At 41.1% G+C, this 18,613-nt stretch overlaps 1 protein-coding gene and 1 non-coding gene across 3 annotated transcripts in view; one reads left to right on the top strand and one right to left on the bottom strand.

Moving 5' to 3' along the window:
- The window catches only part of LTA4H (leukotriene A4 hydrolase), a 32,291-nt gene extending 15,047 nt beyond the window's left edge, over positions 1-17,244 (bottom strand). For both annotated transcript variants that reach the window (XM_036252481.1, XM_036252482.1), the window contains exons 1-6: positions 17,031-17,244; positions 9,754-9,884; positions 8,138-8,258; positions 5,797-5,865; positions 3,609-3,713; positions 2,579-2,631 (exon numbers count right to left, since the gene is read on the bottom strand). In XM_036252481.1, coding sequence (XP_036108374.1) covers positions 2,579-2,631; positions 3,609-3,713; positions 5,797-5,865; positions 8,138-8,258; positions 9,754-9,884; positions 17,031-17,189 — 638 coding nt within the window. In that variant the 5' untranslated portion in view covers positions 17,190-17,244. The remainder of the gene's footprint in view (positions 1-2,578; positions 2,632-3,608; positions 3,714-5,796; positions 5,866-8,137; positions 8,259-9,753; positions 9,885-17,030) is intronic.
- A 430-nt stretch (positions 17,245-17,674) lies between these two features.
- Positions 17,675-17,746, top strand: TRNAD-GUC. The gene has a single exon. It is a non-coding gene; the product is annotated as a tRNA-Asp (tRNA).
- Positions 17,747-18,613: the final 867 nt, after the last annotated feature.

Below are 18,613 nucleotides of genomic sequence, written 5' to 3'. Positions count from 1 at the left end.
TGAAAGGAACACATCGAGTGGCTGCCACCCGCACAACCGACCAGGGCCGGGGACAAACTGCAACCGAGGCACACGCCCTTAGCGGGAACCGAACCCGGGTCTCTCAGGACCGCAGGCCGACGCTCTAACCGCTGAGCCAAACCGGCCAGGGCTCACATCGATGTTTCTATCTCTGTCTCTTCTTCTCTCTCTCCCTCCTGCTCTGTCTGAAGAGAAATAAAAAAAAAAAATGTCCTTGGGTGAAGATAAAAAAAAAAAAAAAGCCCTGGCCAGTTTGGCTCAGCGGTTAGAGCACTGGCCCAACAAACCAGAGTTGCGGGTTTGATTCCAGTCAAGGGCATGTACCTTGGTTGTGGTTCCTCCCCGGACCTGGTCGGGGTTGTGCTGGAGGCAACCAGTCGATGTGTCTTTCTCTCGTCAATGTTTCTCTCTCCCTCCCGGTCTATCTGAAGATAAATGGAAAAATATCCTTGGGTGAGGATTTAAAATAAATAAATAAATAACAAAAAATAAATTAAAAATATATATAAGTAAAGGGTACAGAGTTTTAGTTTTGCAAGATGAAAACATTCTGGAGATTTGTTTCACAACAATGTGAACATAGTTAATATTACTGAATTGTCCACTTAAAAAACGGCTAAGATGTTAAATTCCATGTCTTTTAAAAACCACAATAAAAGAGGAAGATACAAATAGATTATGGATCACATATATAAAGCTTAAATGCAAAAATATTTTTTTTCATCTAAAATTTTTTACATAACAGAAAACTCCAAGCAACAAGACTTGCCTTGGTGTCCTGCCCCAGAGAGCAGTGAACTCTACAGCAGTGATTCTCAAACTCTAACGTGCATGCAAATAACCTGGGGAGCTCGTTAAAATACAGATTCTGATTTAGTAGGTCTGGGACAGGGCCCAAGAATTTGCTTTTCTAACCAACACCTAGGTGATGCCAAAGCTACTGGACTGCAGACCACACTGAGTAGCAATGGTATCCATGCTATACATTTAATGAAAGCCACAAATGCGAGCTACATATGTCATTTAAAATTGTCTAGTGGCCACATTAAAACAAAAAAAAAAGGCAAAATGAAACAGATAAAATTAATTTTAATATATTTTGTTTAATCCAATATATCCAAAATATTATTTCAACCTGTAATCAACACAAAAAATGATTAGTGCATTTTACTTTTTTCCATACTAAGCCTTTAGAAGCCCAGAGCGGATTTTGCATTGACAGCACATCGCAAGCCTCGCGTGGTTCGCGCTGCCGCACAGCGGCCACCCTGGAGCGCGCAGGTCTGCGCCGCAGGAGCTCGCAGAACCTGGTCTGTCTGGGTCCTGGCTCTGACATTTCCCAAGCCAATTACTAAAACTCACCAAGCGCTGGTTTCTTCATTGGTAAAATGGGAAAAAATAATCGTATCTACTCTACAGAGATGTGAGGAATCAATGGGATGGTGCACTGGAGTTGACCTTTTAAGACCTTTTAAGTTGTCAGCTACTGTGACAGTTATTATAATTATCATTTAAGTCTGTTAATTCTCACAAAAAGCCTTTGAAATCCATATTATTATTTCTAGCTTTTAGGTGAAAAAAAAAAAACTCAGAGGTGAGTTACCTAAGGATGAAGCTAATAACTGCTAGAGCTGGGATCAGCATCTGTTTGCCTGACTTCCCTATCACATCCGTATTTCTGGCAATTTAGAGAATGTGATGAATACAGGTATTCTTAATTTTTAGTTATTTAGAAATAAGAACAAACAAAAAGAATTAAGAAGAAAAGGTACTCTGTATATTGGTAAAGTTTTAATAAAGTATTTATATTTCTTTAATATTTCTAGACTTCCAAGTGCTTTCATATATTTTATCTCATTTGTTTCACATAAATACCCTATGAGGCAGGAAAGAGAGATATACTTTTTTTTTTAACCCTCACCCGAGGATATTTTTTCCATTTTTTTGTTCTCTCAAACCGGCCAGGGCAAGAGAGATGTACGTTCTTTTTTTTATTTTATTTTATTTTTTATCCTTACCTGAGGACATTTTTCGATATTTTGTTCAGATAGAGTGGGAGGGAGAGAGAGAGAGAAACATCGACATAAAAGGGACACATCGAGTGGTTGCCACCCACACGAACCAACCAGGGCCGGGGACAAACTGCAACCAAGGTACGTGCCCTTAGCAGGAACCAAACCCGGGTCTCTCCAGACGGGAGGCCGACGGTCTAACGGCTGAGCCAAACCGGCCAGAGCGAGAGATATACTTTCAATGATGACAAGGAGGCTATGAGAAGTGACTGGTCTAAGCTTACATCAGACCTCAGATCTCTAACTAAAGGTAAGAGCATGTTCCATCTATAATACTTGGAAAATCAAAGCAGCCAGTGACTGGTAAAAATTTTTTAAGCTAAAATTAACTTGTTACATTTTGTAATTAGATTTGAATTTTTCTAGAACTGTCAGCTTGATATCTTGAAAAATACACAAATTATCGACCAATCAATCCCAGACAAATGTTCAATAAGCCTAAAGTTTGATCTTTCCATAAATTCAAAATTTGTCCAAAAGCTTACCTGCTTTCTAAAGCGCCAACAACTAAAGCAATCAAGTAGCAGGGGATCGGGACCTAAAGGGGGCAAACAAAACACAATGGAAATAGTGTTAGAAAATGTTACAGATTAAGACAGTTCATATTTAAAAGTAAGTGAACCCCCTTTCAATATCCAAACAGTAGTATGGATTACTTTCCCTCTGTAGTTCCCTCTCAAACAGGTCTCACTTTTAAGACATCAAATAGTTCACAATTGTGATGTAAAATGTTTCAAAACATCTATTTCCCTTTATTCCAGTAGGAAGGAAAGCTGAAATGTGGAAAACACGATTGCACATAGTGTTACAGGTTCAGTTTAAGCAGTTCTCAAAAATTAACCTCTAAGAAAGCAACTGTACTTTTTCTCTTTAAGTTTTTGTTTTCTTTTCTCTTGACTTAAATTTTTAAAAATTCCTTTTTCTAAACCATTCCTGGTGTATTTAAGAGACATACAAAATACCTGGCAGTAAGAGAATGCTGAAGGTTTGGGCGCTTGGAACCTCAGAGGCAGAAGTGGGAGCAAAACTGTCCCTGTACATGTATGTAAAACTGTACATGTATGTTAAGGATGTTGACACACGCACACACAACTATACATTAATGGTCAAAAATACAAGTCAAATTACCAGCTACATAGAAATTTTAACTGAAATGACTACAGCAGAGTGCTTTCTTGACCTAAAACAGCTCTTGCATTTATAAACACTAAACAGCCACATGCCACCCTCGGTACCAGGCAGGAGAAAGTATAATACATTCAAGGAGTAGGAAGCCTGCTACCAGCTGGGATGAAGGAAAACAGGATCTGGCAGGCTCCCTATTATGCCCATCCATCAACCTCCTTCTTCAATACAACACTATAAATAGAATATTTTTAAAGCATAAAAGAAATGAAACATAAGCTGTTTTCTAAATTCTGAATATTTCAAAAGTAATTTTGCTCTCTAGATGGGTAAAAGCTATTTATAGTTCAACCACCAACCAATTCAAAAATCCAGACCCTAAGAACTTACTTTTTGGCTGAATCTGTATATTTTCCTGCTCGGGTCTTCTGGGTCAGGTGCTTCTCCATCCCGAATGGCACTCATAAGTGCAACCAGTTCTTTAGGGACAGATATCTCATGGAGAAAAGTCATTTCCAGTTATAAGTAAAAGGTTCTATGTTTCTTGAACTACTTATGTAAAGTAACCTTTCCTTCCCTTCATGGCTATCAGACTGTGAACCAAGTAAGTTCATATGTATCAATTTTGTAAACAGAACTGGTAATACGTAAAACTGGATTCTTTAAAAGCAAACGTGGACTCTCTCTCCATTCATCCATCCATATTAAGGACATCTGGTAGAAACTAAATTAAAATCCCAGCTCTGTCACTTACTAGTTTCCTGGACTTGGACAAACAACCTCCCTGAACCTCAGTTTCTCCATTAAATGAAGATAATACTTCATAGGATTGCTGCAAGGAACCAATAATATACATGCAGAGCCCAGCACCACGCCTGGCAATGATAACCACCACCCCTATTACCCCTCTACAGATTCAAAAGGCTCCTCCTACATTCACTTTAGGACAGAGAATTCAGTTTTGAACAATTTTATATTTAAAACTTAAACTTGGAGTTAACAAATAGAATAACTTTTTTTTAAATTCTCAACTGAGGACATTTTTGCATTTATCTTCAGGTAGAGCGGGAGGGAGAGAGGGAAAAAGAGAGAGAGAGAGAAAGATTGATGTGAGAGAGACACATCAAACAGTTGCCACTCACATGACCCCAACCGGGGCCGGGGACAAACTGCAACCGAGGTACTTGCCCTTAGTGGGAACCGAACCCAGGTCTCTCAGGTCTGCAGACCAACGCTCTAACCACTTAGCCAAACTGGCCAGAGCCAAACAGGATAATTTTTTAAGGGTCATATGAGAAACTAAACGTTACTACCAAGAACTGTGTAAAATAATTTTCTCTGGAAATCTGTATAGAAAAGATCCTTCCGGTGCAAACCATACATGGTCACTTAAATGTGCACCGTAGCTCCATGATTCTGTAAGTTTTATTTCTAAGGAATGCCAGAATCAGGACTATCCTCTGAATATTAATGATCTAGCAAGCATCCATTCCAGTAAGAGCTAGGCTCTCTATTTTTCTTGCATGTCTAGTACTTAAAGCTATTACTGTGGCAGACACTGAATCAGAAGCGCCAGGAGCAAGTGCTACAACCACCATGGATCCTAGAACCAAAAGCATTTGGGAGATACTTTGGTTCCACTTCCTCCCTTCATTTACACAGTGATATGTTATACAAATGAGACACTGAGGGTGTGAGGACATAAGATATGCCCATGGTCATGCAGTTATTAAGTGGTGAAGAGTCAAGAACCTGAGCTTTTTTTGCCTCCAAGTGTAGTTTCCTATAGCACTATACTAGGTGTAGTTCGGTTGTAGGATGATTGGGAATCAAGAAGGCCCCATAAATACAGATTGATCTGTTTGCTTGCTCTAAGTAGGCCTGGTCTCTGGGATAGTATGTATTTATTAATTATAATCTACCTTTTCCTAAAAGAATTAGTAGTACCTACGACAAGAATAAGTTGGGAGTGTATACAAATTTGTAATATATGCCTTTTAGATGTTTATATGGGTATAGAGTATATTTATAGAACTTTTTTTTTAATCCTCACCTGAAGGTATTTTTCTACTTTTCTTCAGATAGAGTAGGAGGGAGGGAGACAGAGAGAGAAACATCGGCGTGAGAGGGACACATCGACTGGTTGCCTCCCGAATGACCCTGACCAAGGCTGGGGACAAACCGCAACCGAGGTATATGCCCTTGACTGGAATCGAACCCTTGGTCCACGGGCCACCACTCTACCGCTGAAACAAACCAGCCAGGGCCATTTATAGAACTTTTAATCCTGCAAATGTCAATTTTTCAAAGTTTTAAAAAAACTGTTCCCATAATGTTATTTTTAGATCCAGAATTCTGAATTCCTTTTACATTCAGAATGCTACTCATTTCCTTTTTTTACACTTATGTTCAAAACTTCCCTTAAAAGAGAATTTCAAAATGAGGTCCACAGCCTCTTTTGTACATATTTCAGGTAGAATTTAATTAAGTAAAAATTCAACTATTATCTCTGCTTATCATTCATACCACATTTACTTATATGGGTCATTTAATTCAGTGAATAATTTGTGGTAGTTACCTCTGCACTGTAGGTTAATTTCACTGAAGGAGTGTCCTGGCAAGGAAGAATTGCTCGGCAGTGGATGGCCTGGGAAGGGGAGAAATAAAAAGAAACAGCTATTTTTCTTTATTATAAACCAAGTCATTAAAAATAAATAAATAAATAAAATGCAGCACTGTTCTTAGACACATTCTTTTTAAAAATAAAAATACGTCTCACATTTCTTGAGATCTTTTAAAGTAGCAAAAATCAATTTGTAGATTTTAAAAACTTTCCATTTTATTGCACGGTCAATGCTCACATTGCTGTTGAAAGATGAAGCAATGTTACGCAGTGTTTCCTACTCTGGGCACTGAATAACAGTAGTGCCCGGTGAGAAGCTGTTAGGAACCCTGAGAAAAAAGGGCTATTTGGTGAAATAAATTTGGGAACTGTGGCACACAACATCCCTACCTTGGAGAGAGAGTTACTAGGAACATTAGCCTCCTAAAGGTTCTGAAAAGAGCTACAACAAAGAAACTTGTTTGGGTTCTCACACTTATTTTAACATGAAACCCATTTTTCTCTGGTTATTAACATCTAATGGGATGCCAGTATTCTGAGAAACAAAGCTTGGGAAACATTGCTAGTCTTGATGTTTTCATCTTGCAACAAACTTTGAAAGTACAAAGTAGGAAGAACAAGAGGGAGAAAGAGAAGTCTCTCTCAATACCATGCAGACAAATTCATTCATATAATATGTAAAGTGTTTCTTTGCTTCCACATCAATCTGTTATAAACACTGGTTCCATCAAGAAGGATGGCCAGAGCACCCACAATTTCATATCTTGGCATGTTTACAAATAAGTCTGTATCTATTGCTGGTGAGCAAAGAAACCCAGCCTCATTGAGAGTCTACTGTGCCTAAAGGAATACGGACACTAACGTTCTCTCTCTGAAGTTGTTAGAATTCATAGACAGACTTCATACCACTACAAAGTTCCCTAAAACCCCCAAACTCCAGCCCTTTTCACTTCAGATCTAGTAGATTTTCCAAAGATGAGATCCAAAATGACCTCTACATGGCGTAAGTAGAACTAGAAGGACCACCTAGTTCTCTGCCCCAAAATGAGTTTTCAAGACTATGCCTTTAGAGCTCCTTCCTGGTCTCTGGTTAGGTGACTCAGCAATGCCAAGGGGTTTTTATATGCATTTCACTAGATAAGACCAAACCCAGGCAAATATGCATAGAGAATACTTGTAAGCAAATTTACCACACAAAATCGTGTCTACATGCTTCCTATCAACTGCAATAATTTCTGAATTTAACTAAAATCTTTTTCCTCTATTTCAAAAACTGTTACCAATAAGAAATGGAATAACATATTCAAAATTCACATTCATGGCTCACGAATCTTGTGTTTCTCATGTAGAATCATGGACATTCATTCTATAAGAATGACTAAGAATTAGATGTTACTAAAAGAGAGTGCACAACTTGTACATTCTTGCCTAGAGCATCTATCTCTTCCAGATTACCGAACTAAGGGTTTCTTAGATTAAAAATACATTTCAATTGGCAACAGAAAGACATGTTTAATACACATGCCAACACTGCTTCCTTTTTTATAGACTTGCATTCAAATTTGAGCCTACTGTACTATCTGTCACACAGGAACATTAAAAGGATTAAAATGTGCAAAGCATCTAACACAATGCTTAAAAATAGAGCAAATGGTTAGTGAAGTCAGTTCCTTTAATTGTCAACTATTTGATTACTAACAGAACTGGTTTTTTTCTTTCAGAGGAGAGTTTGATACTTGTTAAGTCTCTATTATATGGCTCTCTAGTCTTAGATTTTAAACAGAAGTAGTTTAAATCATATTGTTTTAAAGCTATGTTTAATATATAAATCTGTAAATGTGTAAGAAAACTCTGAAAGGTTATGCACCAGACTCAATGGTGGTAAGGGGTAATGGTGTCTGGAGAGAATTAGGAAATCTGATCTTTCACTTTCTACTTCTTTCCTGTTAGCAATGTTCATAACCAGTACAGGTTTTGTTTTATTAATGTTTCCCTTTCATTTCATAACCATTTGTTAAGTGTACACTCTATGCCAAGTTCTACACTAGGGGCTGGGGATATAAATATAAATATGACCCAGATAGTCCAGTTTAGGTAGACATTTTCAAATTAAAGGAAGTTTATTTTCTAGAGTAATATGTGAATATATTACTAGTGAGAGATATAAATAAAAATATGTTATTTTTATAATATAAGATGTCTTAGGCAGGGCCCATGTGTCCATACGACCACTGTCCACGTTGCCTCATTCAACTTCATGAGCTGGGAATAATAAATCATCCTGAACCCTTTTTACCTGGCATTGACTAAAGAGATATGGGTGTTCCTTCCCAGAAGTTTGTTCAGGAGTGAGCCACTGAAGAGCAGAAGATTTTGGCGATGTCTCAAAAGAAATTTCTATAATGACTTCTTGATTTCTATATGAAACAAACCAATATGTTAGTACAGTATAATTCAATCAACCTAAAACTTGAATTCATAATACAAACACTGACTATTTTATGAGGTCTTGTTACTAACTGAGAGTAAGCTCTAGGAATATCACATCCTAAGTGAGTAAGCTGGCCTCTCCCATTCCTACCTCAGTGCCAGCCTGTGGTCCTTTTCATTTTACCATGCTAACTGCTTATGAAGATGTAACATATTACAACATGTAACAAATATGAGTTGAATACCACACTGTGTAGCATATGATCTTTTGTGTGTGATACCATGTAATCTTTTATGATAGTGGGAAAATGGAGGAAATAATTTTGAAACTTCGACTACACAGTAGTGAGTGCCCAAGTATAACATGGAGCAGTGCTGGTCTGCAAACTGTTACTTGACCAGTTAAGTCAAGAAATTGAGAATAAGCTTTTAGAAACTTTTAGAGTTATTTTTGTTCATGGAATCTAGTAACAAAAAATGTGTGCTTGTATTAATCTCTTCTTCCTTGTGTTTCCTTTTTATTGCATTTTGTAAAAGCGTCAGTCTGTGATGGATTGGAAATAACAAAAACTGGCCCTTTGCCCCAGACAGTTTCAGCAGTACTGATGATGAGGAAACAGCGAGGTCATGCTGGAGACCAGCAGCCGTGCTTGTGTTTGAATCCTGACTCTACCACTAATTGGGGTTGTGAACTGGGGCAAATTATTTGACCTCCCTATGCCATAGTTTCTCCATCTGTAGAATGGGGTTAATGATATCCACCTCACAAATTATGTGTAGGTATTTCCTTTCTTTTTCTTAAAGGGAAAGAGAAGGCATGAAAACATTGACTACTAAAAGGAGGGGAAGATTTTGTTCCAGGCCAATGGCTTTCTGCCCTTGTCCTTTGCCCAATATATCAAGGAGTGGAGAATACTCCCAACAGGACAATTCTGACTGTCACTTTCTTGAAAAAGTTACTTCTCTGAGTTTCCCTTTCCTCATCTATAAAATGCAGATCATACCACAGAGAGTTACTGTAAGGATTAGGTAAAAGGTTACATCTAAAGCACTTATCTCAAGATTGCTACAAAGAAATAGTTCTATTTTTGCCACTGTTATTATTTCATTCATATAAGTGACTGGCCTCTTGGGACAAGGTGAAATATGTGCAGCTTGAAAAAGCTTCCCAGGTGATCCTGAAATGCCTCCTTAAGATGGCATGCTCCCACTATCACATTTTACTAGAAAGCAGTGAAATTCTGAGTAAAGGAGCAACAATCACCAAAAGTCCTATTCTTGGGTATTTCGTACAATGAATTTCTTTAGTATCTTAAGAACATATAATTTTCCCTATACGCTTCATCCGAATAGCAGATCAATAAGAGAAGTGTACCAATTACTACCTACACACAAACTAAGAATAAAAAAGGAAAAAATGTCTAAATTAATTAAAAATATATTCCCCCATTATTTAGCTATAAAAGAAGATAACATTCATACTTGCTCAGAGGAATAGGAAGACAGATTTCCATTGGTGATCCTTTGTAACTTTGTCTTTCTCCAAGAGTATATTTGACTTCTTGTCCATTGATGACCACTTTTTCTATTGTAAGGTCCTTTGTATCCAAAATCTAGAATTAAATTAATATTTTTAAATAATAAGAAAATAGCTTTATACACCAGAAAAAAACTAGTATTAGAAATAGGTTAACTGCAATGATTACAGAGCAGAATTAGTTGCTTAAGAGTAGGACCCAGAGTGAAATTTCAGGAATTAAAGGAGTCAAAAGTTAGCATAGGTCCCATCCCTCGAGACCCAAGCTTCCTGAAAATTTTGGGTTCTAAGAGTTGTATATATATTGGTAAGTAAGTCTGGGATAGTCACACAAATTTGGAGCTTTTAGTAAAAGTCAAACAAATAAAAATGCCTGTGCTTCAGTCTCCCAAAACTTCTCTGCTATGAAAAAGTTCATCTACAACTTCAGTTTCATTCATCATGACTCAATATATCGTACCATGTTTTTTCCTAGAATTAATATAGTCCAACTCCTGTGCACTTTAAAAATTAAAACAAAACTTGGCACTTGTTAGGCAAATAAACAGACTATAATTGCTGCTGTTGTGTATCTACAAAAAACCCCACTCAGTGTGGCAACTCTGACCCAATGGCCTCCGGGACTGGGGGAGCATGTCTACTTGCCATAGCTGATTAAGGACAACTGCTTTGGCCAGGAAGTAAGTGGCAGCAAATATAAGTCTTTTACATCCCAATAATCCCCTATCTGAGCCCTAGACACCATATCCTTTCATTGTCTCTCAACTTATTTCTTCAATCTATGTTGCAAGACTGTTTCCAAACAACCTATTACAAGCAAGCCTTCCATATTACTTTCAAAACCTCACTTGATCCTGCTGCTCATTCTGATAACTACTCATTTTTCTCTTTCCTTTCTTAAACTCCAAGGGCACTCTATAGTTGCTATGTCTACTTCCTCATCAATCTCTGCTGCTTCCCCCCCGTCAATGTGTCTTCTAGCTCCTATGCTGGTGAAAGGACAGTCTTTCTGACCGGCAGGTTTCCTGAGCTTATCACCCACAGCTAGCTATCATTTCCAAATTACTTAAGAAATTCCCCTCTAAATTTCTTAATGTTAAATGTTATTCAACAGTTGACTAAAAATAGTAACACTAGCCCTGGCTGGTGTAGCTGTTGGTGGGAGCATCACTGGGTACACCGAAAGGTTGTGGGTTTGATTCCCAGTCAGGGTACATACCCAAGTTGCGGGTTCCATCCCTTCATATGGGAGGCAACTGATAGATGTTTCTCTCTCTCTCCTTCTCTCTAAAATAAAAAATTCAAAAAATAGTAACACTAAAAGAAAACAAAGGAAAGGGGATAGTTGACAAGGTGGAATTAGTATTTTTTCAACAAATGTTTACTGATCACCAACTATGAGTAATGCCAACATACACACAGGTATATAAAAAATAGTACTACTGACTTCCGGTCAAGATGGCAATATGGCACATAGGTAAATACAGTTCTCGCCTCCTCCCACGACCACATCAAAATTACAACTAAACTACAGAACAATCATCATTCAGAATCACCTGACATCGAGCTGAACGGAAGTCCTACAACTATGAAATTAAAGAAAAAGCCACATCAAGCCCTGAACGGTTTGGCTCAGCTGTTACAGAATCAGCCAGTGGACCAGAGAGCCCTGGGTTCAGTTCCTGCTAAGGGCTCAGTTGCAGTTTGTCCCTGGCCCCAGCTGGGGTCGTGTGGGTGGCAGCCACTCGATCGATGCTTCTCTCTCTTCCTCCCTCTCTCCCTCCTGCTCTATCTGAAGATAAATGCACACACATACACAAAACCCCACACCCACATGTGGTGGATAAAAACCAGGAGGGACACCTCAGCTGGGAAAGTCCTCCCTGAGGAGCAAGCAGTTCCTGTCCCACACCAGGACGCCCAGCTCAGGGTTCCAGTGCCAGTAAGAGAAGTCCCAGTCACTTCTGGCTGTAAAAACCAGCGGGAACTGAGGCTGAGGGAGGCTGAGGCTGCTGGAGCCCCAGGCAGCTCCTCTTGGACTGGGCTCCAGTATTGGGAGGCAGCTTAAAGGCATCAGAGACATACAGGGAAGAACTGAGTTGTTTGGCATTGGGATGAGAACTGTAAGGCAGGTTTCTCCCAGACAGATGTGCTGGGGAAGGCCGTTGTTCCATATCTGGGACTCCAGCAACCTGGCTCACACTGGTTGCCCCACCCTGGTGATTCCTTGAGGCCCCGCCCCACCCAGCTTTCAGGCCCACCCAAGCTGTTCCCAGTGGCTTTACCATAGGAATGGCCTGTCTTGGCTCCTGTTTCAGATTTTCCTAAATTCTCTCAAACAAGCAGCATCTGGCCATAGCAAGCCCCGTACTTCTTACTAAGTGGCCCCAGGTCCAGCACTAGGAGCAGCTAGCCTTGGTTCACAGCTTGGCTTTGCCTGGGCACCTCCAAGCCCAGCACAGGAAGGAGCCATTGGCAGATCACTTTGTAGCTTATGTCTGGTGGTCCCGGATAGAACACAGGCAGTGGCTGACCTTGCCCCAGAGCCAGCACAGTGGACAGTGTCAGACCACATCGAAACACCACCACCCAACCAGCTCCACAAGTGACACACTCAATGAGTGGACTCAGAAGGTACCAGAGCCCTGCTGAAGTAAGTCTTGTTCTGTATGGTGGGCCCCTACATAGCTGGTCCTCCAAAGTAATCAGAGGTCAGTGGTCACAGCCAGTCCTTGCAGCTGATCAGCTTGAGTAAATCCCTCCCATTGATGTGCCAACAGCAATCAAGACTCAATTACAACAGAAGGGTGTACAGTTCACATTAAGGGTACACATCAAGGGCCCAGCTAGGGTGATCAGGGAGGTGGTGCCACTGGACCCTACAGGACACCTACTACAATAGGCCACCCTAGGAAGTCTAGGAGACACAGCAACGGTACCTAATACATAGAAACAAACACAGGGCAGCAGCCAAAATAAGAAGACAAACATGACCCAGTAAAAGAACATAACAAAACTCCAGGAAAAGAACTAAATGAAATGGAGATAAGCAATGTAACAGATGCAGAGTTCAAAACACTGGTTATAAGGATGCTCAGTGAACTTAATGAGGGCCTGAAGAGCATAAAAAAGGACCAGTCAGAAATGAAGGATGCACTAACTGAAATAAAGAATAATTTACAGGGAATCAATAGTGTCCGATAGCCTGGGGACTGGCGCCAGGCAAAGTGCTCGACCATTGTCTCCTTGCTCAGCCTTGTCTCCCACCCTGAACGGCCTGCCTCTAGGCTATAGATTAACTCCCATCTTGCTCTTATCTATTCACATTCCAGAGGCTCCATGCATAACCCCCGCAGGGCCAAACCCTAAGGGACAAATTCCAGCTACAACAGGCAGATATAAAAGACACGAGCCCCTACATTGAGCGTGGCTTCTAGGACTCGACCCCCGGAGTCTGTGAACCCGCCCGGAGTGTACCCAATAAAGCCTGATCCCTGTTTATTCAGCTGATTGGCTCTCCAGTCTCTTCTCTGTTTTATTCGGTGGCGCCCCCGATTCCTTACAAATAGTAGAGTAGGTAAAACCAAGAAGCAAGCAACACCCAATCAAAACAGCAAAAAGAAGAAATAATCCCCCCAAAATAAGGACAGTGTAAGGAGTCTCTGGGACAACTTCAAGTGTACCAACATTTGCATCATGGGGGTGCTAGAAGAAGAGAGACAGCAAGAAATTGAAAACCTATTTGAAAAAATAATGACAGAAAACTTCCCTAACTTGGTGAAGGAAACAGACATACAAGTCCAGGAAGCACAGAGTCCCAAACAAGATGAACCCAAAGAGACCCACACCAAGACACATCATAATCAAAGTGCAAAAGGTGGGAAGAGATAAACTGAAGAACTTATATGCAAATATGCAAAAACAACAGACATAGACAATAATGTGGGGAAGGTAAGAGGAGGGCAGAAGTGGGGAGGAGGGTGTCAATAGGGAAAAAAGGAGGGATAGCTGTAATACATTCAACAATAAAGATAAGTTTAAAAATGAATAAATACATAAAATAAATAAATAGTACTACTAAAGGAAGATACTAAGGACATAATTTACTATATCTCACACTACCCTCCTTGAATAACACTCTAAGCAACTGGCCAGCTGCCATGGACTATATAACTGATTCCCACCTTGCACAGGCTGCTGGGAAGTTGTTCCATGCCAGTCTTGGGGCCCAGTTCTGTGTTTGTGTCTGGGATTTACACCATGTGTTTGCTTCTCCTATCCTTATTCTCTTTTCCTCTAAATTCTTTATTTTTAATCTTATTATACTGAATATCTTGTTTTAGGCAATCTCATATTCTTTGTGCAACAAAGCAGGGCTTAAATTAAAAAGTGTGTGACTCATTATTATATCTCTATGTACATTTCTACTTATTTAATGGGCGCTATAAAAAAAAAAAAAATCACAGGGTTATACATTAAAACCAAAACCAAAAAAGCACCTTGATTTTATTCCTAGCTCAGCCATTTTCTTTTTTTTTTTTTTTTTTTATCCTCACCCGAGGATATTTTTCCATTTTTTGTACAGATAGAGTGGGAGGGAGAGAGAGGAAGGAGAGAGAGAGAGAGAGAGAAACATCGACATGAAGGGACACATCGAGTGGCTGCCACCCGCACGACCAACCAGGGCCAGGGACAAACTGCAACCGAAGTACGTGCCCTTAGCGGGAACCGAACCCGGGTCTCTCCAGACCGCAGGCTGACGCTCTAACCGCTGAGCCAAACTGGCCAGGGCCTAGCTCAGCCATTTTCTTAGTGAATACTGGAGGGTTTGCAATCAGAAAGATCTGTGTTCAATTCCTGACTTCTGCCTCTCACTAGTATATGACCTAGGCCGAGACATTAAAGCCTCTTCTGGGCCACCAACTGAAAGAACACCTAAAAACTGAAAATTTACATGAAAGAAACAAATGCATGAAAGTTATCAGAAATAAGTACTGAACTTCAGTGCAAGTAATAAAAAACTTCAAAAGGATTTTTAGAAAAGCTGGGAATTAGTCCTACTAGAGCTCCTCGAGCATTCCTCATTAGGGCTCTTTTAGCATTCCTCAGCATCACGGACTCCAAGAATGGAAGGCGAAAAGAACACATGACGTCCTCACCCAGCGCTGGCACTGGGTCCTCTCTATTGGTGACGGTGAGGTATGCGCCATCTCACCTTCAAGATACATTTAGTACTATCATCAGTGCAGCCATATTAAGCTTAGGCACTGATTTCTAACTGAATTCATCCATTAGTTCATCACAGTTTTGAATATTTTCTAAATGGCGGGTGCTAGTTAGAACCTGAGGTACAGAGACATGAAACCCTGTCCCCACCTTTAAGAGTCCATATTCTAGTGGAAGAAAGAAACAAGTTAACTTCAAATAAATAAAACTAAACTCTTGGTCTCAGGTTATTGTTATAAATAAGCAAACAATTAGAAACAGATGTCACTGTACTACAACTAGACTTCCTTGTATAAAAATCCAACCTAATTATAATCCCAGGCTCTAATTTACTAAACAGACATGCCAACTAGAAATATAATTTAAAAATCTTTTCTTTAGATTTGGGGAATGTAAAAACAATGGGCAGATTTTTAGATTGGGACATTTTTGTCAAAATTTAGGCCTCCTGACTCTTGCTTACTTGTGCAACAGAGATAAAGTTTTATCTTTTAGGTAGAGTGCAAGGTCATGTTAAGCAATGGTAAGCTATCAAAATTCATTTCTTATAATAAAAGGAGAGATTGCATCGACAGGACTTTAGTTCAGCCAATCCTGCCTGGGAAAAGCTGCCTGCAATAAAAGGTAACATGATACTTCAAGAAGACCAAAGTACAACCTGTAAGAAAACAGTCACCTTCTTACTTATAATACTTTTACTTTCTTCCTTACAGTACTTAAAGTACATGAAGGAATCGACTTTTTTTTTTCCCCCCCAAACCAGAATTAGTCTAGCAAAATGTTAATGGACAAAGAGTAAGAAAGTTATGTGCAGTATTAGTCCATATTAATGAACTCAAAATACAGGCCTATTACACAAGCAGGAAAAAGAAGCAGGAAAACCATAAATTCTTACCTAAACTTTAGTAGATATCACCACACTACTACTTTATGTAAGATATACTGTGGCTGGCCTTTTCTTGTCCCTCTTATTTCAAAAATGCTCGAAGAAATTCTCCAGGTGAAAGGTACAATCCCAATACTATCAGACAATTTGAGTGAGAACACTGAAGACAGGTTATGTTGTAGAAATAAAATACTTTAATAAAATTCTATAAATCTAAACAAGTTTTCATCATTCAAAAGAGCTTGTAGAAGTACATCTTTTCTAAGAAGCACAGTCATTACTGGCTCTTTGAAACCAACACCTATACTAAAGGGAGACATCCTCGGAAAGCTTGAATGGCCCACTGGCCCTCAAATGATAAGAGAAGGGTGAACAAGAATCATAGGTAGGAAGAACCACGACTCTGGAGCAAAGGAGCTGCTTCTGCAGATGGCAGAGATCGAAAGTATCAAAGCAGGGCAGAGAGAGGGGTCTGGTGCTGGGAATCCTTAAAGAAAGACTAGCAGTGAGACTGAGGGAAGTCGCCTGCAGACATACGGGTTGAAATAAAGGTGCCTGGAGGGAGGAGTGGGATCAGGCGCCGGCAGGATGTGGGTCTGACGCTCACATAGGAATGTGGGCTGAGGAAGGCACACTGGGGACTGGAACTCTGGGGCCTGAGTTGGGAGGGAGTTCTTGGCCGCAGGCCGAGGACATAGGGAGGCCACAGGGGTAATTATCGCTGGGAACTAGGATTATGGGGGTGAGGGGATTCGTGCTCAAATGAAATCAGAGCGCTGGGAGAGGAGCGCGTGCATGTGGCACTAGGATGTGCCCAGGGACTGGAGGCAGGAGACACTACAGAGTGTACGTCGAGGGTGAGGGAAGGGATGCAGGCATGGAAGTGGGGTTGGGAGGGGGCGCAAGAGGATGAGGGGGGCTGAAGATGAGGACACTGAGAAAGGAATGGGGGCTAAGGAGGAGGTGCAGAATAAGGGGTGAGGGCTGCGGAGGAGCACCGAGGGACGCGCGGCGCAGACGGGGGCGTGGGGCTGAGAAGGGGCCCGGCGGGGTGAGGGGCGAGAGGCGGGTGGCCGGGGGAGGCCGGCGGGGGCGCGCGATCCACCGTACCAGGCTGCGCAGATTGTCCTCCAGAGACTGGACCGTGAGCGCGGCGGTCCCGGTCAGCGCCCGGCGAGTGAAGTCAACCCTGCAGCGCAGGTGCAGATGCTTGGTCCGGCAGACGGACGCTGGAGTGGCCAAGGAGCACGTATCCACCACCTCTGGCATGGCTCTGGGAGTCCTGTAAGCACACGGATCGGCAGTCCAACGCTCAGCCGCCAGACAACACACCACTGAGAGCAGGTGACGAACCGGGCGAGGTTAAGAACTGGAGGAGGGATTCGGGCGCCTGCCGGGAAAGGAAGTTTCTTAAAGTCAGAGGAGCGTGGGGAATGGCGTGGAAGGAACTACAAGTCCCGTCGTGCAGCGCGACAAGGAGTGCGCTTTGCACCCTGGGAGTGTGTGTCGCGTTGTGCAGTGGATGCTCCAGATTGCTCCTGAGGAGGATGGAAGAGGGGGAGAAGACGGAAATGATGGGTGGAGCGGGAATAGTGTAAAACCGAACACTTTGTTCTTAGTTCCATTTGATTTTTGGGGGAGCCGTAATGGCAATAAAAAAATGTATAAAACTTAATTTTGGCTGTAAACAGTAAGAGCTGGGCGGGGTGAGTCAGAATAAGTGGCTTGTCAGGAGGCACTGTGCTGTGTGCAGTTCCTCGTTAGTATAGTGGTGAGTATCCCCGCCTGTCACGCGGGAGACCGGGGTTCGATTCCCCGACGGGGAGGCACAACAAACCTTTTTTCTCTTAAGCACTCGAAAATGCAAAATGTTAATACGAAAGCTGTACAAATAAGTCAGTGTGAAAGAACCCACGTCAAAGTATTCTTGAGATTTAGATTTTAAGAGCTATTTTGTTTCAGGTTTGCCATGTTGGTTATCCAGTAAAAAAAGTGAGCTCAGTTCTGTCAACTCAACAAGTTTGTGTGTGTGTGTGGGGGGGGGGGTATTATGTACATTTCCAGGCCCTGGAGATCTAAAACAGAATAAACCAGCGTTCCCATCTTAGAAATTTATTTCTTCAGTATGCTGTAATGAGAGAGCCCTGTGATGTGAGTGTGCACTGGCCACAAGGGGAATGCAGAGCTGGGACATCTAGCTCAGCTCCAGGAAAAGGTGAGGAAGGATTGATGGATGGAGTGCCTTTAGGATGGGACCTCAGAGTTGAAAAGGGAAAAACCGGCAGAGTACAGGTCTCAAAGGACTTTAAGCAGCTGGACCTCTAATCCTGAATGCACGAGTGGGGGACCCATTGAATTTTAAGCAGAGGAGTGACATGGTCAGATTTATGATATCAAGAGAACACTGGTAGTATTCAGAGAGTGAATGTGAAAGTCAAAGGCAGGAGAGTTAAGAAACTATTAAAATAGTCCAGAAAGAAGATGCTGGGGACCTGACATAAGAAACTAGTAAGGATAGAGAGGAAGGTAGGATTGGAAGATACACTTAGATAAATGGACTCTCAGATTGAGAAGGACCCTAAAGTGATTTTTAGGCTTTTTGCGTCAATGGCTGGGTGATCATTAATAAGAGATAGAGACTATACGAAGAGGACAGCTTTAGGGAGGAAAGATCTAAGTTCAGTTTTGGACAT

Source organism: Molossus molossus, unplaced genomic scaffold, assembly GCF_014108415.1.
Source record: "Molossus molossus isolate mMolMol1 unplaced genomic scaffold, mMolMol1.p scaffold_m16_p_10, whole genome shotgun sequence".
Taxonomy (NCBI): Eukaryota; Metazoa; Chordata; class Mammalia; order Chiroptera; family Molossidae; genus Molossus; species Molossus molossus.
The sequence above is the reverse complement of the archived record's forward strand: the minus strand, read 5'-3'. Positions and strand labels throughout refer to the sequence as shown.